Genomic DNA, 22,664 nt, shown 5'->3' with positions numbered 1-22,664 from the left:
GTAGTTGTGGGATTGCATATGCGGTGGGCTCTAATGCTGTGGCGATAGCAGAAGGTCTGGTAGGATAGCCTATGCAGAGAGCTCTAATGCTGTAATGATAGCAGGAGTAGTGGTGGGATAGCCTATGCAGAGGGCTCTAATGCTAGAGATAGCAGAAGTAGTGGTAGGATAGCCTATGCGGTGGGCTCCAATGCTGTAATGATAGCAGGAGTAGTGGTAGGACTGGCTAGTGTGATGGGGGACTGGCTAGTGTGATAGTGGACTGTCAACTGTAATGGTGGACTGGCTAATGTAATGGAGGACTGGCTAGTGCGATGGAAGTCTGACAAGAGTGATGGAGACTGGCTAGTGTAATGGTGGGCTGGCCAGTGTGATGGGGACTGGCTAGTGTGATGGGGACTGGCTAGTGTGATAGTGGACTGGCTAGTGTTATGGTGGACTGGCTAGTGTGATGGGGGACTGACTAATGTAATGGTGCGCTGGCTAGTGTAATTGGAGTCTGACAAGTGTGATGGGGTACTGGCTAGTGTAATGGTGGGCTGGCTAGTGTGATGGTGGGCTGGCTAGTCTGATGGTAAACTGGCTAGTTTAATAGGGGACTGGCTAGTTTAATAGGGGACTGGCTAGAGTAATGGTGGGCTGGCTAGGGTAATGGTGGGCTGGCTAGTGTAATGGTGGACTGGTTAACATAATGATGGACTGCCTAGCGTAATGGAGACTGTCTATTGTAATGGTGGACTGGCTTTTGTATTGGGGTACTGGCTAGTATAATGGTGGACTGGCTAGCCTAATAGTGGACCGGGCAGCGTAATGGTGGGCTGATTAGTGTAATGGGGGGAATGACTAGTGAAGTGATAGTCAGGCTGGGCTGTGTTGTGTGAGCTGGGGCACCTGAAAGAGAGCAGGAGAACCTTTGCATATCATTTTCATGGCTGAGGCCCAGGTGTGCACAGTAGGTGACGTGTCAGAAACAAGACATGCTGCCTCTCTGAAGAGAGACTGATTTCCCAGGCCTAACACCACTGTGATGCACAGTGGACGAGGGTGACTGGTTGGAGCAGTGGGTGAGAAATCAATCTGAATGCCAAGATGTCCAGTGCCTAATTTGTGCTTGTAGTTTCTGGTGCGGAGCACCAGCACTTGGCACTTATTTTTCTGCCTCAAGGATTTACTGCAAGCAAAAGACACAAATGGGAAAGACGGAGGAAGAGAAAAACGAAAAAGCGTCACAATGGGAGAAAGCAGCAATAGTGAGCAGAAGGGGCAGGGAATGGCTTTAAATGAATTAAAGAGGCCCGAGATGGCTTCAGGATTACGCTGCCTCAGTGTTCCGTGTTCGCACATTTAATTGCAGCAGCCGCGTGTTTAAGAGGAGGGCTTTGGGAACCGGCACGTTTTTATTTTCAAATTAAGCACTGAATCTATCCTTGGTTTCATGCAGTTAGTTTGTAAGAAGCTGAAGTGAAGTGAGAGGGACTTTTTCTCAACACACAAACAGTACCTGGATATATAAAAACGAGATAGGGTGAGGGTTCTAGATTCGATAAAGGTGACATAGGCGCTCCAGTGAGAACTTCTGCTGCAACCACAGCACTCTCTGGTGTAATTTAAACTCATCTATTGGTTTGGGTTGTTTTGCGCGTGACAGCGCTCGTGTACAACGTTAAAACATACCGCCGAGATCGTGTGGCTGATATAAAAGTCAATGAGACGGATACATTCACTACCATTCAGTTATGCACCTTCTATTTGCAACACTATGAAAAAATACGTGTGCGGTGTCAAGTGACTTACAATCAAGCTATTATCATTTTAATACTCCTATATGTGTGTTAAGCGGACATTTATTGCGCGGTTAGCACTGAAACATCTGACAAAGTGTATTCTACCGTCACCAAAACCCCTCAACATGAATTGTAGGGCCATAATACATGGCAGTAAAATAAATGACCCATTAAAACATTATGTAGAGCTCCCGTTCTAATAAATGGCCCTTCACACATTTATTACTACTGTTAAAAATCCAGATTCAACGTTACTACCACATTACAGTATACCTGAGCGGAGAAAAATCTGCTTACTGACTCACAGAAGTCAATGACAAGGGTAAAGCGCCCCCGCCAAAGTGGGGGGGCGCGGCCCGTTAGGAGCCGGGGGCTACGTGGCCCCTGCACTCCCCTCTAGTGCGCACCCAGGGTGCGCAGTTCACAGGGTGGACTTCCGCCCCCGGGCCTCGCGAGGCCCGGGGGTGGAAGTCTTCCCCCAAGGAGGAACGTCGGGTCCACGTTTGGCCCCAACCGGTTCTGGCCGCCGCGGGCTGGTGGGGGGGCTATTTAACGGCCCCCCCGAGAAGGCAAGTCCTTCTTCTCCAGATCGCGGCGGCCGGACGGAAGCGGGGTCCCGCGATTGAGCAACGCGTTTCGCTGGAGGCGCTGCTCCACCTTCTTCGGTATTTCTTGGTGTTCGGTGAGGCGCTCATCTCCCTCCGTCGTCCGCTTGGAGCTGGGTCGGCGCGCCTGGTGCCTTTGCCGCTAGTTTGATCCCGCAGGCCGGCTGGGATTAATCTGAGAGGACCGACGGGTGAACCCTGCTATTGTAAGTATTGCCGGAAAGGGGGGATTTGTTAACTCGCGCTAGCGCTCCTGCTGTCCTTCGCATCCTGAGTCCCGACGTTTGGGGGGCTCTGCCTCGCATGATTGAACGTCCGTTTTTTTCCAAATTACATTGGCTTCGCGCGCTGGGTGTAATGTAAATTCAGACTGCATGTGGTTACACTGAACCGGTGATGTTTATCTTTACGCGCTAGGGTGCCTGTTGTCCTGATTTTGTCAGGAGTGTTGTGCCTCGCGCGATAGAGTGCCAGTTGAAAATATTTCATTTGTTTTGGCGCTTGCTTCTTGCAGCCACGTGCCCCGGGTCAGCTTTTTTAGCCCTTCTGTTTTAAGTGGGGGCATATTGTAAATTGTAAACACTGAGGCGCTTCCTTTTTCTTTTTGTGAGGGTGAGCTTTCTTGACCTTTTACTGTGCTTCCAATGTTTTGGTTGTGTTTATGACCTGGTTTGGGGTAACAGTGTGATGTCATTGATTTTGCTAATGTTGCATTGATTCAATGTTAAGGTAATGTTGTTTTAAAAACTGTGGTGACAACTGGGGTGTATACAGTTTCCTCTTGATTGCCTGGCTAGTCTTAGCTGGGTTGAGCTGTCTTACGTGCACTACTTATCATTGAGTTAACTGTGTTTGTATTCATTTGTTGCAGGATCATCCAAAAAAAAATATAGATAGGTATTTTCTAGACATTGTCAGATTAGGGGGGATCCTTGCATCTTACATTCAATCATGGCTCCTAAGAAGGCATGCGCCCCTAAAAGGAGTGGGAATGATCCAGAACTATCACAGTTGTTGAGATTGGTCCTAGAAAAACTAGGCAGAGAGGAGGCAGGCGAGGTCTTGGGGGCACCCGTTCGTGAGGCTAGTGAGGATGGGAGCAGCCGCCCTAAGCGGTCCAACGTGGCTCCAAGCGCGGCTTTTCCTCCAGTCAAGCGCGCGAGGAAGGGAAGAACGCAGCCTCCAGTCCCTTCCCCTCTGCCCCTCATTATAGCTGCTCCTACTGCTGCAGCTAGTCCACCTGTGCATATTGAACTACCAGAACCACCCGCACCAGTTGCCGCACTTTCCCCAGTGACCCAGGGCACAACACCAGTACTAGGGTTAGAAGGGGTCTTGGCGGATATCCGCAAATCCTTGGCCTCTTTGGCACCCGCGGCACAGGCAGGGGCCCCTCCCGCCCCCTTAACGGGGGTGGCCTTGCCCGCAGCAGTACCTACAGCAATGCCTGTGCCCCCCCTTGCCTCTAAGGCTCTCGAGCATCCTGCATCGGTACAGGACCCATCCAGGCAAACATTGCTTGAAGTATCCAGGTTGTTAGCCAGCATTAGTGCTCCACCTATCAACTCGCCCCCCCCCCCACAGCGCCGTGGGTGGCGGATGATTCCCTACAGAACACACTAAATGAGCTGAAGCGGCAGGTGGATGCGCTATCGGCTGCACATACAACGAACCTACAGGCATCTGTGCTCAGCCAGAGTGTCACCCTGACACCTGGCGCTGTTGTTCAAAATGTCCAAAATGTCCAGCCTGGGCCCAGCAAGGTTCCGGTTCAGGATAACTCTACAAAGGAAGGGACTTCAGATGCGGTGCTTTCCAGACCAGGTAAGCTGACAGCACACGTGGCTGCAGAGGTTAAGGAGAAGATCTGGAAAGGGGAATTTGTGGATATATTTTCATTAATTAGGGCAAAAAGGAGGGAGGCTGAGTCAAAAGAGAAAGAACCCAAGTCTACATTCTTTGGGGAGAGGAAACCCCGAGTAGAAGAGAGCATTACTAATTGGTTATTGGGTTTTAATGTATTCATGTCAGTCTGGTTGGAGAAAAAAACAGAGTTGGCCTCCTCTTTGATATACTATGCAAACAAAATATTGAAGGCCCAGCACACTTATGGGGGGTATGCTTGGTTAGAATACGACAGGGACTTCCGCTGGGCTAGGGTGGAAGATCCATCCATCGGTTGGGATCAAACTGAGGTTGAAGTATGGCTGGAATGCGTTAAAAACAAGGTTTCTGGGAGGCAGCCCTTTCGGAATCAGGCCCATAGCGAGATGAAGGGCTCTTGCTGGGCATTCAACCGAAACGGATGTTCACGTCCCGCAGGGTCGTGCAAGTTCAGGCACAACTGTTCCTTCTGTGGGCACCCATCCCACCCGGAAACTAAGTGTATCAAGAAGTCAAAAGAGAGGGGCAGGGATTCAAGTAAGCCAGCAAATTGACCACCCTCTGCCTTCTCCTATTAGACGAAACACATTGCTCCCATGGTTACAGGCTTACCCTGCATTAGACGCAGCAAAGTTACTTTTGCACGGGTTTTCCCACGGGTTCAGGATCCCTGCCTCAAATGTCACACCTTTAAATCACTGTAAAAACTTAGTCTCAGCATCACAGAACTCTTGCGTGGTGGCCAGGAAGCTGGCAAAGGAGCGGGCCCTGGGGAGGCTGGGGGGCCCCTTTGCAAGACCACCTTTATCTGGCTTTGTGTGCTCCCCTTTGGGAGTGGTGCCCAAGAGGGAACCAGGGCAGTTCAGGCTGATTCACAATTTGTCTGCCCCACAAGGGTCATCTGTTAACGATGCTATTGACCCTCAGCTTTGCTCCGTCCGATATGCATCGGTCGACAACGCATTGGTAAAGTTAAGGGCACTGGGCCAAGGGGCCCTGTTAGCTAAGACCGACATTGAGTCAGCGTTCCGTCTTCTCCCAGTCCACCCCGATGATTATCATCTCTTGGGTTTTCAGTTCCATGGGGAATACTTCTATGATAAATGCATGCCCATGGGTTGTAGTATATCATGTAGCTATTTTGAACAATTCAGCACCTTTCTCCAATGGGCTTTCTCACTTCGCACTGGTCACCGCGATGTCATTCATTATTTGGATGATTTCCTAATCTTGGGTCCACCTGGGTCTGACAAATGTGGGTGGGCACTTCAGGCCTTGACCGCTATGTTTGAGGAATTCGGGGTTCCTTTGGCCCCCGATAAGACGGCCGGTCCCACTACATGCATCACTTTCCTGGGAATTGAAATCGATTCGGTGGCCGGGGAGTGTTGCTTGCCTCAGGAGAAGTTGTCGGCTTTCAAGGAATCCATTCATGTAATATTGTCTCAGGAGAAGGTTACCTTACACCAGCTTCAGGTGCTGGTAGGCCAACTAAATTTCGCATTGAGAATCATTCCCATGGCCCGCCCCTTTTCCAGATCCATCGCTCGTTCAATGTCCGGGCTGGTTGAAAAACATCACCACACCCGGCTATCCGTGGAGGTGAGGGGAGACCTAAGGTTGTGGGAGTCTTTTCTGGAAAATTTCAATGGTGCGGTCATTTGGCCTAAAAGGGAATTTCCAGCCCAACACTGGGTTTGTATACGGATTCGGCTAGTAGCGTAGGTTTTGGAGCAATTTTGGGCCCCCGGTGGTGCAGAGCTGACTGGCCCCTAGATTTGGTTGGCAAGGGATGGACCAAGAACATAGCCTTCCTGGAGTTATTCCCTATTGTAGTAGCAGTTAACATCTGGGCAGAGATATTGAAGAACAGGGTGGTAATCTTTTGGTCTGACAACATGGCAGTAGTAGAAGTCATTAACCGCCAAGGGGCTTCATGCCCGCTGGTCCTACGCCTATTGAAGCACCTGATCTTAACATGCTTGCAACACAACATTACTTTCAGGGCTAAACATGTGCCGGGGGTTCATAACAACGCTGCTGACGCTCTGTCTCGCTCATTAATGCAGGATTTTCTGCGGTATCACCCCCAGGCGATGGAGAAGATGTCGGAGTTCCCAGAGTCTCTGTGGAGAATTGGTGCCTCGCCCTCCCAGATTTAGTAGCAGCATCTCTAGCACCACGTACTAAGAAAGCTTACGAGAATGATTTTCATAATTACAGGCGTTTCTTATTGTCACAGCAGATCTCTGAACCATTCACTGAGTTCCCGGTTTGTGCGTTCATGTCGCATCTAAAAACCCAGGGGCGCCCAGTATCGTGCGCAAAGGCCTATTTGTCGGCAATACGTTTTTTCGCAAAGATCAGACATCTCGAGGCACCCTTGAATACATTTATTATAAATAGGGCTTTAACAGGTTGGGCCAGGGTGGCTCGTGTTCAAGCAGATTCTAGGCGCCCCATTACCGCACCCCTGCTCGGGAACATACTGGGCGCACTTCCAGACATCTGCTCGTCCCCCGCGGAGGCTGCGTTATTCTCCGCGGCTTTCGCGGTGGCCTTTTACGGGGCCTTCCGAATCAGTGAATTGGTGGGCGCAGCCAAGGGCGACCATGCGGGGGGGCTACGATGGGGCGACATTACGTCCGGCGCTGGGTTCCTTTCGATAGTCTTGCGCAAATCAAAAACGGACCAGCTTCAGAGGGGGGCGCGTATCTCACTCAGAGCCGCACCCGGTTCACCATTATGCCCAGTACGGCTTACAAATAATTACCTCCAGGTCCGCCCCCGGGCTGGATCGTCCACTTTGTTCTTACACCTCAACGGGGATTGCTTATCGCGTTACCAATTCTTGATGATCTTCAAGCTGGCCTTGAGATCTTTAGGCGTGGAACAATCAGGTTACTCCTCCCAGTCATTTAGAATAGGGGCAGCCACACTAGCGGCAGGTGCTGGATTGCCGTCCACCACAGTAAAAGGCATCGGCCGGTGGTCATCGGAGTGTTACAAACGGTACATTAGGCCGGAATTGGTTTAAAGGTAGCACTATGCTTGTATATGAATGCCTCACGCTCTTTTCTTTTCATTTCAGTACAATGTCTCAACGTGTAGAATGGGTTCTGGGGCATTCATTTGTTCGTCAGGCGGCGTACCGGGTGCAACAGCTCTGTGGGTCGAATCCGGTGATGGTTCAAGGTGTGGCGTTCCGCTGGTGTGGAATCGGCGGTGCGGGCGTCACTCAGTTACAACAGTTGGTCAATATGGTGAAGGGATGCGCGGGACTTCAGTCACCGGATCTTGTCATTATTCACATAGGAGGCAACGACCTGGTGCGATTGGGCCGCAAGACTCTAAGAGAAACGGTATTTTTAGAGATTACTAAATTGGCAAAGCAATTTCCAAATGCCGCGATTGCATGGTCCCACATGGTGCCACGTCGTAAATGGGGTGCTGGGATCAAGTCAAGGACTATCAACGTTTCAGTGCGACGGCTGAACGCTGAGATGGCAAAGCTGTGCCCAGGCCCAGGGCGACTGTGGAACATCCCCCACAAACTATTAAAGGGCTCACACATGTTCCACAAGGACCAGGTGCATCTATCTGATACAGGGACTGAGCAATTCATTTGCGACATGTGGGCTTTTGCGCGTGGTTTGTTTTATGGTGGGGAGGGCGAAGGACCTTTTGGGCCCTGGTCGCCCTTGTGGCGGAAATTGAGATGTGACTAGAAGCAACAGGGGGGGTCCCCAAGGTGGGGCCCCCGGGAGGACACCTGGGATAGGATCCTGAAGTTCTGAGCCAACCAACGGATGTACACACCAGATCAAGGGGTAAGGGAGCTCAGATCGCTGGGGGGTACATGGGGCTCCAGCCCTTGGCCGCCCCGTTACACCCCGAGTCTGATTGGTGTTTGGAGGAGGGGGGAACCCGAAGCATGAGGACAAGGTACAGTGATATAGGCAGGGTAACCGCCCCTCCTAGGGATACAGGTGATAGATGGGTCACCTGTGTGGTCCAATGGTGGTTCAGGACAGGAAGGGATCCTGTCAGAATTGATTTATGGTCACAAAAATTGCTCATGACGTGGAGTTTGAGATGTGTAGATATTGTTATGCTTGAAAAGTTATGAGATGTTTGATGTTTGAATAAAACACTTCCAACGTTTAATAGTTGTCAATTGTATATTTCTGGTGGGGAGAGGGGATCACATGGAGGCCTCCGGGTCCTAGGGTAAAGCGCCCCGCCAAAGTGGGGGGGCGCGGCCCGTTAGGAGCCGGGGGCTACGTGGCCCCTGCACTCCCCTCTAGTGCGCACCCAGGGTGCGCAGTTCACAGGGCGGACTTCCGCCAAGGAGGAACGTCGGGTCCACGTTTGGCCCCAACCGGTTCTGGCCGCCGCGGGCTGGTGGGGGGGCTATTTAACGGCCCCCCCGAGAAGGCAAGTCCTTCTTCTCCAGATCGCGGCGGCCGGACGGAAGCGGGGTCCCGCAATTGACCCACCCACCCTCTCCTAGTTGTTAGGCAGTAGGCAGGCGGAAATTGAGATGTGACTAGAAGCAACAGGGGGGGTCCCCAAGGTGGGGGCCCCCGGGAGGACACCTGGGATAGGATCCTGAAGTTCTGAGCCAACCAACGGATGTACACACCAGATCAAGGGGTAAGGGAGCTCAGATCGCTGGGGGGTACATGGGGCTCCAGCCCTTGGCCGCCCCGTTACACCCCGAGTCTGATTGGTGTTTGGAGGAGGGGGCGGAACCCGAAGCATGAGGACAAGGTACAGTGATATAGGCAGGGTAACCGCCCCTCCTAGGGATACAGGTGATAGATGGGTCACCTGTGTGGTCCAATGGTGGTTCAGGACAGGAAGGGATCCTGTCAGAATTGATTTATGGTCACAAAAATTGCTCATGACGTGGAGTTTGAGATGTGTAGATATTGTTATGCTTGAAAAGTTATGAGATGTTTGATGTTTGAATAAAACACTTCCAACGTTTAATAGTTGTCAATTGTATATTTCTGGTGGGGAGAGGGGATCACATGGAGGCCTCCGGGTCCTAATGAAAACAACAAACAAAACCTATTACCGCAACCTATGGGTTGATATCCCTGGAGTCCAAAGTATGTTTATAAGTACTACAAACAGTAAAACAGCAAGGCAGACACCGTGAAAAGAGATCCCTTCGTACATCAAGCTCCCTTCACTCAACAGTGATGACGAACAGCACATTAGAGAGAGGGAGGGTGGGATTTCACCAGATGACACTAAAATAATCTTAACTCTAACCCAACATGAAGTGTGAAAGCCCAACACATATGTCAATGACAGAGTGAGTGTATGTACAGTATAGTTAAGTGTGTGAGAGCTTCAATGACAGAACATTTGTTTGCATATATTTTTTGTGTTTTTATTTAATAAAAGAATGTGGCTCCGAGGAGATGATTTTACCATTGTGCTGCTGTGATCAGCTACCATCCTATGCAGTCTTGGTTATCGAATGACATTGTATAATTTTAGTTTTGGTATTGCATGTTGGTGGTTCACCTCCTCTGCATCTTAAAGTTTGTTTCCATACAGATGGCACCCACAGTAATATCCTTAGTGCATTTCTCTATTACGGACAGCTGTCCTGCAGAAGATCACATTACTCAAATTCTTCAACATGATACCGAATAGGTTGGTCCAGATTTCTTATTTAAAAAACTAGATGGTGTAAGGTGATCCTTATTCTGGGATGGTGGGGACCCAGGACAGTGATGGCAGCTCGCATGAGGATGGAATTGCCCTTCCAGACCTGAAAATATACAACTAGGTGACCCCTCTGCTGGTGGTGAATGACTGGGCATTTGCTTCACGACAGGTTCCCTCTGTGTGGGCGACAGGAGAGCTATGGAGCTAAGGGGGTACCGAATGGCACTGTATGGTGGCAAGACAATGGAACTGATGCCCAGTCTGACAGTAACAGTGATTAAGACATGGACGGAATGGGAGGGGAAGGTAACCCTATAAAAGCCCCTGTTGGACTCTAGTATACTGGCCGACCTGGGTAGAATGGAAGGCTTCAAGAAACATGATTGTTTTGAAATCTCCAAAGAAGGGGATATCTGGGGGCACAGGGGACTTTGCCGTTCGAGGAATTACAGAAACAGTGCGAGCTGACGGACAGCCAGAGATACAAATAGAGGCAGGATAAACATGTACTGACTTAATACAAAGATAAACACAAGATGTCCAAGACAAATCTCCACTGGAGTACACAGTGCTGCAGGCACGGGTATATAAACATGCTATCTCGCTAATATACAGAACACTTATAAATAACAACCATAAACTGTTATATGTCCTCAAACATAGGTAGGAACAAGATCTAGTGGGACTCAGTGGGGGGAGAGGGAACATGCAAGTACCCAAGAGAACTTGCAAGAAGAGTAGGATTTTAGGCAAATATAAATTAAAATACTGCCCCATGCATATTACACATAAACCTCATTGTCAAAAATGGGCAGGGAAGAAAATGATGCATGCCTCAGGGGATGCAATCACGCAGGCATGCTGGTTCACACATCATGGGGCTGTCCATGAATACAACAGTTTTGGTCAAGAGGGAGTCATCAGATCTCGAGTGTAAAGAAAGAAATTGGCACTATTATGGGTTTAGAGAAATGTTACAAAGCTCTACCCAGTTGTTTTAATTGCATTAATGGTGGCAAGAAAGGACATTTTAAGACTCTGGTGAGCTGATCCATCCCATCCCTTCAACTATGGATCATGAATATGGGCTGGTGTATGCAGGCAAAAGAAACAGTATATAATGCACTGGGTGACCACAGAAAATCACCCAGGATTGGGGCTCACGCAAGGCGCTTTGGGGAGATGTTTGAGAGAACCCAGACAAGGCGGGCAGACCAGGGCCAACTGGTGAATATGATTATGGTGAAATGGCAGCGCATAATGAGATGGGGAGGGCACCAGAGTTAAGTGTGAGTTAGCAAAGGATTCTGAAAATGTGCTCAAATCTCTGCCACAGGGAGGTAAGTGCTAATACTGAATAAAATGATACTTGTGTACCTTAGAGACTTTATCTTTTTTCATTTATTCAAAAATCAAATCAAAATAGTCAACAAAGTAATATCATTAGTGATATCATAGGTGTTGTAATATGGTATTGGATGTGTGAAACCATGAGAGCTATAAGGAATGCAACATGGGTCTTAAAATTAGGAACCTGTAAATACCTTACCTAGTGTAGTTCCCATCTTTTTGGGTTTTGTGTTGTCTACACTTTTTCCACCATTAATCTTTATGAAACTAAAACAAACGCTTTTTCAGTGAATCTCATGGAATTTTCTATTGAAATCCAAATCCGCTACAGCACAAGATAAACAATGCTCAGTAAAGTAAGTTGCAAAATGCGATGGCAAGAGGGTGTTGGAGTAGTCACAAGTCGATGTGCCTAGTCATGCCGATCAGTATAAGGAGGAGCAGTGTCATGGGATGGTGCTGTTAGCAGAGTTAGTAAGGATAAGCATATCGTGTATAGTTCTTATATGAACCCTGCCTAGGCCAGGAGCTGAAGAGGAATTGTACAAAAATAAATTCTTCACCTGGACCCTGTGCAAGGGGTGAAAATGTTTTCCTGTTGGTTTTCACCCACTCCTCCTCCTTGCCTCAGGGCTCACCAAGGACCTCTTTCAATAATAAACACGAGTGGTCACAAGCAGCATTAGATTTTAATGAGCGTCAGTGGGGCAAATCAGCAAGACACACCAATGGTTTCAGGCAATAATGAGATCAAGAGATCCCAGCAGCAGTGATTCTCAATGACCCCAGGCAGCAATAGACACTAGTGGCCACAGACACCCTTGAACATCAATGACTCAAATTAAAAATGTGCCTCAGTGGCTTCAGCTTTAAGGAGCAACAATGGCCCCGGACAGTAATTATCCTCAATTTCCCCAGTCAGCAATGAACATCAATAGGCACATGCAGTAATCTGTCTGAATGGTCCAAAGCAAATAATGTACATCAATGACAATTGGCAGTAATGATCCCCAAGGGCCAGAGTTTGTTGTTAAAATGAACGCCAATAGTGAGACTCGTTGGCTGCCTCAATAATGAATATCAGTGTCACCAATCAAGAATGAGCATGAAGTGGCATTGGCAGTAAGGAACATTGATATCTTTAGGCATTAATGAGCATCATGGCTCCAGGCAGTAATGAGCCTCAAAGGTCACAGACAGTGATGAGGCTCAATGAGCACAGGCTTTAATGATCAAATCGCTACGGATGATGACTATTGACCCCAAGCAGAGATGAACATCAGTGTTCGCAGACAGTGTGCCCAGGCAGTAATGAATCGTAATGGGCCAGGGATTAATGTGCTTGAAGGGGTGCAAGCTGTCATGAACATCAAAGGTGCTAAAGCAGCAATACCCCTCAGTGTCCCCAGACCTATCATATACTTTTTTAAAGTAAAACTTAAAAAAAGAATATCTCTATTTACAAAAAAAGAATACCCTGTACTCTAAAGTGCCTCCCTCAAAGACACCGATGGTTGTTACCGCCCATGAATTGGCTGTAACAAAGGTGGGCGGGCAAGAAGTGAAGTACCAGAAATAACCATGGCATGCCCACAAGGTTCTGTGGTAGGATGACTGAATGTCACACCCAGCACCTGCTGCACACGGCTCTAGGCCATGCCCTGCCTCTCCATGGAGCAAGAGGACTGTGGCAGGGTACGCTGAGATGCCATAAGGCACTGGCTAGAGCTCACTGGGCGCTGCAAAAAGCCCCGGTGCAAGGTACTACGTACAGGTATAGTCAAACGTCACTTCCTGTACTCAGAATATTCTTGGCACAACAGGTTCTCTGTGTAAAAGGACTGGAAGCAGGACATGGCTGATGACAAACCCTGCATCTGAGCCCACTGCCAACCGGGCTCTGAAGGCAGGGGTAATAGCAAAGTCAAAAGCCTGGCTCAGGTATATCACAGTAGACCTTTGTAAAGTCACCGAAGACGTGTGTTAACAGTAGATATGGATGTCTCCTAACATCATTAACTAACTGAAAAAACAATAATGAAAATGTTGGTAACATTTGTTTTAGCTAAAGGGAAAATATGATTTAATTTGAAAATCTAACAATCTTTCATTTCCCAGTTTTGGTTAGCTGTGTTGCTATAACTTCTAAGGCACACTGCCAATGATCCTGTACATTGCATCGGAAATAACATCGCAACAGAGGCCATCTATATCATGTTTGACTTTAAATTTTACTTCACCAATTTCATATTCGGTGACATCAAGAAAGTCACAAATAATTAAAAAAATTCAAATATGGACATTGACAGTGGCAAAATAGTCTATTTTTATATTGTCACCCGGGTACTTTTTAACAAGCAGTTTTAAAATGCATTTCGTATATTTAATGTTATATGTTACTTGTGAGTGCTTCTGTAGCAACCTTAATTGAAAATATAATTTCAGAGGGACTTCTTGATGTAGACACTGGAGACGACAATATTGTGACAGTGGCATAGAAGCCATGAGCTTATCTTATTTTCTGCTGTAAAGATTCCACTAACCTTTGCGGCCATTCTCTTCCTATAGATTATCTGTGGGGACATCCAGATGTCGAGAGTTGTATGGCACCCTTTCAACTGATTTTACTGTCTCTTGTTACATGCTTTACTTGTGAATTAAACTATTTCAGTCTTTTATCTCAACTTGATGCAGACTGTCTTGTTACATCAGTGAAGTAAATCATGATTGAACTGTGACATCCTCTGAGATACACAAATAGTGCAAAATATGAACAAAAATAACCATAAGTTTACAATTTCAGTATTTTAATCTTCGGATCATCTAGAGGCGTGTAAAATGTGCATAATTTGGTTTCACATAATTATGCACAATTTCATTAAACTTATATGAATTTATGCAAAATTAACCAAAATGCAAATCCATCATTTAGCACTAAGTTTTAGTGTAAAATGTGTACCTGTTTCAATGTTTGACATCCCGACCTATTTTGTCCTAAAAAATAGCACTATAAACACAGTTGCCATGAACAACAAACAGTCTCTCCTGTTCTGGGTGTTTGCATTCTAGACTCCAGTGCTCTAATTATGCCACGAACAGTGACATAATGAAGAGACATAAACCCATATTTATACTTTTTTAGCGCCGCATTTGTGTCATTTCATTATGCAAAAGCAGGGCTAACTTACAAAACACAATTGATTTTTGTAAGTTTGCGCCGCTTTTGCGTTATAAAGCAGCGCAAATGTGGCACTAAAAAAGTATAAATATGAGCCATAGTGTAGTAGCATAATTTTGCATTACGCTTGTTCATGAAATTCCCAAAGTTATGTGAATTACAAGGTGTCGTTTAAATTTTACTCAGGCCTAATCATAATGCCCTTTCAATTGAGGTTATTGCATCAGATCTTTTTTTTTTTTTACTAAATGTTGATTTGTTACACCACCATATTTTGTTTAATGTAGGCTTTTTCAGATGCCACACAGGGCTCCTAAGCAGGCACTCAACTCACTGGGAGTGTTACGATCTCCTACTATCTATTGGCTTAACTCCAGCTTGTAGTTCCACCTCAAACAAAAATTCTGTTATTGCATGCATTTCCTACCTTTGTTGGTGGCTAATCCATTGTAGATGTAGGTTCATCCCTACATGCTGGCCCTGAACCAGTGTGTCTATTTATTTTTTTAAATCACAAACATTTTTAGAGAGGTTAGGGTGTGGTTTTGTGGTGAATTAGGTAATTTCCTAATAGCTAGTATTTAAAGAAAAACTGAAACAATTTTCAGAAACGGTAAGTGGCCTATTTGTACCAGCACCACAGTGAGCTTCTGTTTCTATCACAGTTATTTTGTTTTTCATGCACAGGCATTTCATGATCTAGAATAACTTTTTGTGACATTTTGTGCCGCTAAATATAATTGCTCTCTGAGGACTTGGAATTTGAGAGCAAATTAACCTTAGGGATTTATCTGCTGTTGGACTCTTTAGAGCTCTGTGACGATGGCAGTAGTGCTGCTCTTCTGCTTTAGGATCTATCTAATCTGATGGATCAATATGCTGTCTGAAATTGTGACACTTAAGCAACTTTTAGCTTACTTGTAATTGTCCCCTCCCATCGCCACCCCATCCATATGCCTTCACAGCATTTATCAAATGTGTGAACTATCTGCATTCACTTGCGTGGCCCACATCCTTTCATTTTCACTTCCATCCCCACACTTCTGGACTCTCACTCATAAACCGTGACTAAGACCTAGTAGGGATGGGCAGATCGGAAAATGAAAGGAACTGGATGGAGAAGTGAAATAAGGTGCTGAATGCATTAAATAAAGGATATAAGATCACGGCAACATGCAATTCAGATTGCTTAGTTGCCAACAAATCCTATTCCTTACAGCCCCATTCGTGGGGAAATTGTGCTGTAAAATGCATCATTTAGTCCATTAAGTTCAATATTTTTTTAGGTAAGTGTGGAGGGGAGATAACTGGATTGGGCCATGTCCTGAGTTCCTCTTCACAACTGCCTGTAAACAAAGGTTTTCATGGCCAATTTCTATGAACAACCTGTAGCAAAATGCAAATGTTGTCCTTGTGTTTTAAAGAAATTCCTTTTGGTAAGGACCCTCCCGAATTCCCTTAGGGGCCGGCTGAACTCAAGGGTCACCTGTCACGACAGCCAAAGACCTACCAGAAAGGTGTCTCAAATCCTTTCACATCTCCTGGCAGTCTCAGCAGAGGGGCCAAAGACCGAAAGGGAACGAAATCTACTCACTTTCCTGGACATGTCTGCTACACACAGGGGTGCAGCCGAAGAAGCGCGCACCGCTGGGGAGGGCGTGAGGCCCCTGTGTTGCCAAAGCACTTCATTCACACATGAAATTCTCACTAGCGCCTAGAAGTCATTAAGTTGACTGTGCGGGCTATGTTATACAAAACTCATCCACTAGCTCACCCAGACCTGTCTTCTCCACCCTGATTCGGAGTGTTTTGAAGCAGCTGGCGCTTTTTTAAAGCAGGACTTGTCCTCTCTGAGCAGGTTTGCAGGAAAGCTGCGCAGAGCACTGTCCAAGGTGCTGAAGTCTCCACTGCCGTCTCAACAACCAATTTTCCCGTCCCAGTGCAATACTTCCCCCGGATCAAGAGACACCTTCAAAAACGATAATTAGCAGGCAAGAAGTGGGCTCTTCACGCTCCAGTGATCTGTGTCGAAAGTTTAATGTATGCATTCATGGAAGAAGAGCTCCGGGGTCCCGCCGCCCCCAATGCGAAGAGCAGACACGAAAAGTTAAGGAGGTTGCGTATTTTCACAGATAAATTAAAACATGCAGTGGCATATAAATATGGTTATTTTCACGCTGCTTATCTAACGCTGGACAGTTACAGCAAAGACCTCGTTCTCCTATTACATGTACAACGTATAATATAAATATGCATAGGTGGATAAATGTGTGTATGTGTACACTCATTTAATATTTGATAACATATATATCCAGAAGCACATTTATATAATTAAAGTTTGATGCACCGTCATTTTTTTTTTTTACACCCGACATTATTTTTACTTCAAATGCAGTTTGTATATAAACCTATTTACCAAGACACGTACAGAAGGGGTTAAACGCTCCCCCCCCCCCCCCCCCACCCACGGGACCCGCCCTCTTTCTCCCGCGTGCCCCTAGGTTGTGTTCAACAGTTCCTTCCTCCTCATTGACATGGCGCGCGAGCACTGGGATTTCCTGACAGATGTACACATTATTTACCATGCAAATCGCAGGCAGTGGTGTGGCGCCAGCCGCGCCAGCCATGCCCCCTGCCGGAGCAGCTCTGGGTTAGAGGGTCAAGGCGGGGTGGGTTTGGACAGAGACAAGTCCCCAGCCCGGAGGCAGGGGAAGCTGTCTGTGTTTGGGGACGTCCCTGCGCATGAACGCACAGTCTTAGCACAGGGTGCACCCTCCCTGCCTGCGTGCAACGCACACTCCAGGCCGCCTGCCAGGACTCAACATGCAGAAAGCCTTTTTAGATGGTCCTCTCCTTGGGGATCAAACGTAACCCTGGTTTGGGTAACAACATTGATAAGAATTCAAAATACGTCGGTAGAAGTAGGGAGCAGGGTTGCATGCAGAGCCGCCCAAGCGCCCAGCCCCGCAGATAAAGACCTTTCTTTGTTCCCATCCTCTTGCTTTGAGACAAAGAACTTGCTTTCCGGCTACGGGAGACTTCTCTGGACAGGGATCAGAGAGGAAGCGGCTCACACTGGCTCACACTGGCGCGGCCTGTCCAGTGAGATGGAGAGGGGTTATAACTGCATCCCAGGGACCGTGCATCCCAGGGACCGTGTTCATAGCGCACACTGAATTGCCTGTAGGCGCTTAGGGACAGGTTTCGTTGGTATTCTCACTGCTGCTCGGTCTATCGACCTCTGTAGGATGAAAGGCTAGGGTAATAGGATGTTTCATCGTGACCCGCGGTGTACAATGAGATCATTAAAGCAAGGGCATCAGCCCATCAAGCCATTTTGTTAAGTTGTGCTCCAGCATTCCATTCAATAGCACAGCTAGAAAGTCCTGGTCAGCGCAGAGTATCATATCTATATTCACATGCACGGATCCTAGACAGCGAGGTTTCGGGGTACAGTCCCGGGGGAATACAGAGGAGAGCTTGTTGGGGCGATTACTTACGGGTGCCGTCGAACCTGGTGGCGATGGTGTCCAAGAAGGTATTCTGTGGGGCTAGTAGTCCCTTCATGACTGGCATCTTCCCCTAGTGGGGTCAGCGTGGGGTGCAAGAAGAAATGGCGGGGGCAGGTCAGCCCCAGCAGCCGCTCTTTTCCTCGAGAGACGCCCCCTCTCCCGGCATGGCTTCAGGCGTAGCTCCAGGTGAGCCGGCGGGGAGGGGAGCTGCGCCCTGGCTGGGTCGGGGAGGGGTGTGAGCAGCAGGTGTAGAGAGGCAGCTGAGGGAGCGCAAAGTTGGTGGTAAGTTGGTCCAGCCCTCAGGCTGCTGTGCTCGGGCGGCGCTGGGGGTGGTCCAGCCCCACAGGTTGCTGTCCACGGGGGCTGCTCTGGGGGTGGCCTCGGTTCCTGTGGCTGCTGCCGGAGGACGCTGCTGTTATTTGTGCAGCTCACACTCTTCCTGGTGCTGGTGCGTGGAGATGGAAACCCTTCCTTCCCTTCCACTCCCCCTCGCTCCCGTCTCCCGCCCCACCAATCTCCGTCCTCACAAGGCTCCCTCCCTCTGCCGCTTTCCTCCGTCGCCTCCCTGCTCTCTCCCCGTCCCAATGCCTGCCCATCACTCCAGCTTTCTCTCCTCGCTCCGTTTCTTGCTGCAGTCCACTCCCCTTTCTCTCCCTGGCCCCTTCCCTCTCATTCGCGCGCACTCCTTCTCCTGCTGTTTTACACTCTCGCTTTCTGTAATCCTGTGCCCTGGCCATGCCCCTCCTGTCAGACCCACCTCAGGTCCCTATACAGCACCCGTCGCTGTAGCTCGGCTTTAACCCCAACCCCTCAATCATTTGGAATAATAGCTTCCCCCACCTCCCCCACAGGCACAACTTAACTCCTCTCCCCGTTTATTTTATAATTCACTTGTTTGCCTCCGCCACGACTCTGGGCCCCTGTCTCGCCCAGGCGTCTGTCTCTCAAGTTCTTTATCCCCCTTTAGATTTATGCTTCTTTCGTTTTCCCTGCTACCTTTGCCTTTCGGCTCTCCCTCCCCTGCTTCACACTCCTCTCCTTTTGCTCCCGTCTGTCAGGTTGTCTCTACGACTCACTCATCAAATACGTCTGTACCTTCTGGCCTCTAGCCCTGAAACTCTTGCTTCACTGATCTCTCCGTCTCTCGCTCTATCTGTCCCTCTTTCTGTTTCCCTTTGTCTCGGTCTCTCCTCCATCCCAGCCCCTCTTTCTCTGCCGCCTGTCTTCCCCTCACAATTTCTTCCCTGCCCCGTGTCTGTCTCGAGTTCCTTCCTCTTTCATTTTCTCCCTTTCATGCACTCTCTTTTCTCCCCCCTCGCCCCTCCCCTCTCACCCTCCGGGCTGACACAGGTCACATGTGCGCCCAGGGACACCCGTCCAGAGGCCTCACACGCAGTTCCCAGGTAACAGTGAAACGACTGAGGGAAACCCAGACTTCCACTTGTAATGAAACTGAGAAAACGCCGGCAGACGAGACGCGCGCAGACAGGAGTAGTAAACACAAACAAGCACGCAGGCCCAAACATACACGCGCACAAACACGCGCACAAAACTACGCAGAGGCAGATATACATCCATGCATCACATAAGCATACAATAACATATGTGTAAACAAAAATAAATGTAAATTCAGATTGAAAGGCATGGCAGCAAAAAATATGGAGGCCTGAACAATCGAGCACTCACACACATATGGAGATACACGCAGGTGAAGCTGGTACGGACGCAACGCATGCAGAAAAAGGCAATCAGAAACAAATGCTAACACCCACAAATATGCATACCACAACTTGGAAACACAAGCATTAAAGTCACACACACAAACATGCATACAGACACGCTAAATAGGGCTGTGCCAGATAGTGGTGGATGAGGAGAATTCTTACGCCTACAAAGTGAGCAAATTCAGAAAACCTCGCATTTCCAAAGTTTGCTGAGGGCCTGCTTTAGAGTGCGGAGTAGGGTTTGTGCGCCTTAAGGGTGATGGAGTAAAACTCTTTGTTGCCTTGAAGGAGTTCCCATCCTCGGCGTTCAGAGATGTCCGCCAGCCCTGTGGATATCTCTAGTCGTTGGCTGGATGTCAATGTCTTAAATGTTTGATGGACATCCATCACACTTTCAACATGTTTTTGGTTTAAAAAAAAAAAAAAAAAAACTAATGACCCTTACTTACATCATGGGAGTTGTCTCTCAAGATGAGGGCACATTTGAATGTTTTCACTGTCCCTTACAGCCACGTTTTACCTGGTAGCGAAGGGTAAAGGAAACTGGTCATCTGACATCCCATTGCTTATCTGGTGAGTGGTCAAATTGCCAAAAACCACGAGCTGTACTCTGTGCATCTGTCTCCATATTATCTCAGCGACGGAGCTTGAGTATGCTCTATTGTCAAGATACTGAAGATCCGCCTGCCTGTAAATCAGGTAGGCGGACTGAAGATTTGGCGCAGAGGGTACTCCGTCACATAGAACCGGGAGGCCACCAGAAGGCCCTCACACGAACACCCGTCACATGCAGACCGACAAGACTATATTATTTTGTTGGAAGGAATTTATTTATAACAATAGGATTAAACACACGCAGTTAAATTTCAATTAAAACAATACGTCAATAACTTCATAACATTTCAATATAAACTTTCAATCAATTAAGACATAAATCAATCTGAAAGGATCCCTTCCCATCCTGAACCTCCTTTGGACCACACAGATGAACTGTACCTCATCTGTATCCAGGGGGGTGGGTGGTTCCCCACACTTCACTGTCCCTTGTCCTCATGCTCTGGGTCCCACCCCCTCCCCAAACACCAATCCGCTGTGAGGGTGTAACGGGGCAGCCAGGAGCTGGAGCCCCATGCCCACCCCAGCGATCTGGGCTCGCTAGCCCCCAAGCTGGTGTGTACATCTGTGGGTTGGTTCCGGACTGCAGTTCCTGCCTCTGGTGTTATCCAGGGGACCCTGCCCTGGGGAACCCTCCACTGCTTAGGGTGACTTTAGTATCTCCTCTCCCGCCACAAGGGTGACCAGGGGCCCAGAGGTCCTTCGCCCTCCCCACCCTCAAACAAGCTGCGAGAGAAGTCCCAAATGTCCGCGAGGAAACGGTCTGCGCCCAACTCAGATAACTGCACCCCATTTTTATGAAACATGTCTGCCCCTTTTCGTAGTCTGTGTGGGATGTTCCATAAGCGGCCTGGACCAGCACACAACCTTGACATTTCCACATTAAGTCGACAAACAGACACATTCATGGTCCTAGATTTAGGGGGTCATTCCAGCATTGGCGGGCGGCTCCCGCCGCCCGCCAAGCGGGAACCGCCAGAAGACCGTACTGCGGTCAAAAGACCGCGGCGGTCATTCTGGGTTTCCCACTGGGCTGGTGGGCGACCGCCAAAAGGCCGCCCGCCAGCCCAGTGGGAAACACCCTCCCACGATGAAGCCGGCTCCGAATGGAGCCAGCGGAGTGGGAGGTGTGCGACGGGTGCAGTAGCACCCGTCGCGAATTTCAGTGTCTGCTAAGCAGACACTGAAATTCAAAGTGGGGCCCTCTTATGGGGGCCCCACGACACCCCATACCGCCATCCTGTTCACAGGATGGCGGTATGGGGTGTCGGAATCCCCATGGTGGCGCAGCAAGCTGCACCGCCATGGAGGGTTCCTTAGGGCAGCGGAAAACCGGCGGGAGACCGCCGGTTTTCCCTTTCTGACCGCGGCCAAACCGCCGCGGTCAGAATGCCCTTGGGAGCACCGCCAGCCTGTTGGCGGTGCTCCTGCGGTCGTTGACCCTGGCGGTCAATGACCGCCAGGGTCAGAATGACCCCCTTAGTGTTCGAACCCCAGTTGTAACGGGGTACCATATCTGACCATGCAATGGCAGTGTTCGGGAATTCCTTGGATAACCGGGTGATTTCTGTTGAAATCGCTTCTCTGAGAGTTTTGTGCCCCAGTCGAACCAGGTCATTTCCGCCTATATGTATGACAATGAGGTCCGCGAACTGGAGTCCCTCACACCCTTTCGCCATCTTCACAAGTTGCTGCAGCTAAGTTACTCCTAGACCACCAATTCCACACCACCGAAAGGCCACGTCACAAATTGCCGGCGGTTTAGGCTTACGGAGCAGTTGCAACCTGTAGGCTGCCTGCTGGACAAAAGAGTGCCCCAGCACCCAAACCACATGCAACGGCATAATACTGAAAGGAAAGAAAGTGGCATGAGTAACCAGCACACAAAGGATCAAAAACAGGTACTTGTAACACTTATCATTGTAACTCAGGCCGTCTGTAACGTTTATAACAATTGGATGACCATCTCCCAATTGTCTTCACTTCTTCAGGTGACATCCCAGCACCGGCTGCTAGAGTATCTGCCCCAATCCGGAATGAGTGCAGTGAGTAACCGTGTGGATCTACCCCAGAAGCCTCTAGTGCCACTTTCATTACTGCTGAGAACTGGTAACGTGATAAGCACTCCCCGTTCTTATGAAGAAACAAAGCTGGGGCCCGAAGGCTGGGCGAACTGCTAAGTAGGAGCCCAAGTGATCTACTGGGCACAAAGGGGAGCCGTGAGCTGCCTTAAGTTTAATGGTCGACCCTCTCCCTTGCTGGTCTGTCTTGGATCTTTGTAACTGAATTGTTACAGACTCTGGGACAATATGAACATCGGCCCT

At 48.6% G+C, this 22,664-nt stretch overlaps 1 protein-coding gene across 1 annotated transcript in view; it reads right to left on the bottom strand.

Annotated features, from left to right (window-relative positions):
* LOC138285590 (potassium voltage-gated channel subfamily H member 8-like) overlaps positions 1 to 18,614 on the bottom strand; it is a 1,338,351-nt gene extending 1,319,737 nt beyond the window's left edge. The window contains exon 1 of the mRNA XM_069225730.1: positions 17,990 to 18,614. Coding sequence (XP_069081831.1) covers positions 17,990 to 18,065 — 76 coding nt within the window. The 5' untranslated portion in view covers positions 18,066 to 18,614. The remainder of the gene's footprint in view (positions 1 to 17,989) is intronic.
* Between the last annotated feature and the right edge of the window lie 4,050 nt (positions 18,615 to 22,664).

The sequence above is a fragment of the Pleurodeles waltl genome, chromosome 3_1 (assembly GCF_031143425.1).
Source record: "Pleurodeles waltl isolate 20211129_DDA chromosome 3_1, aPleWal1.hap1.20221129, whole genome shotgun sequence".
NCBI classification, from domain to species: domain Eukaryota; kingdom Metazoa; phylum Chordata; class Amphibia; order Caudata; family Salamandridae; genus Pleurodeles; species Pleurodeles waltl.
This window is presented reverse-complemented; position numbering and strand designations above follow the sequence as displayed.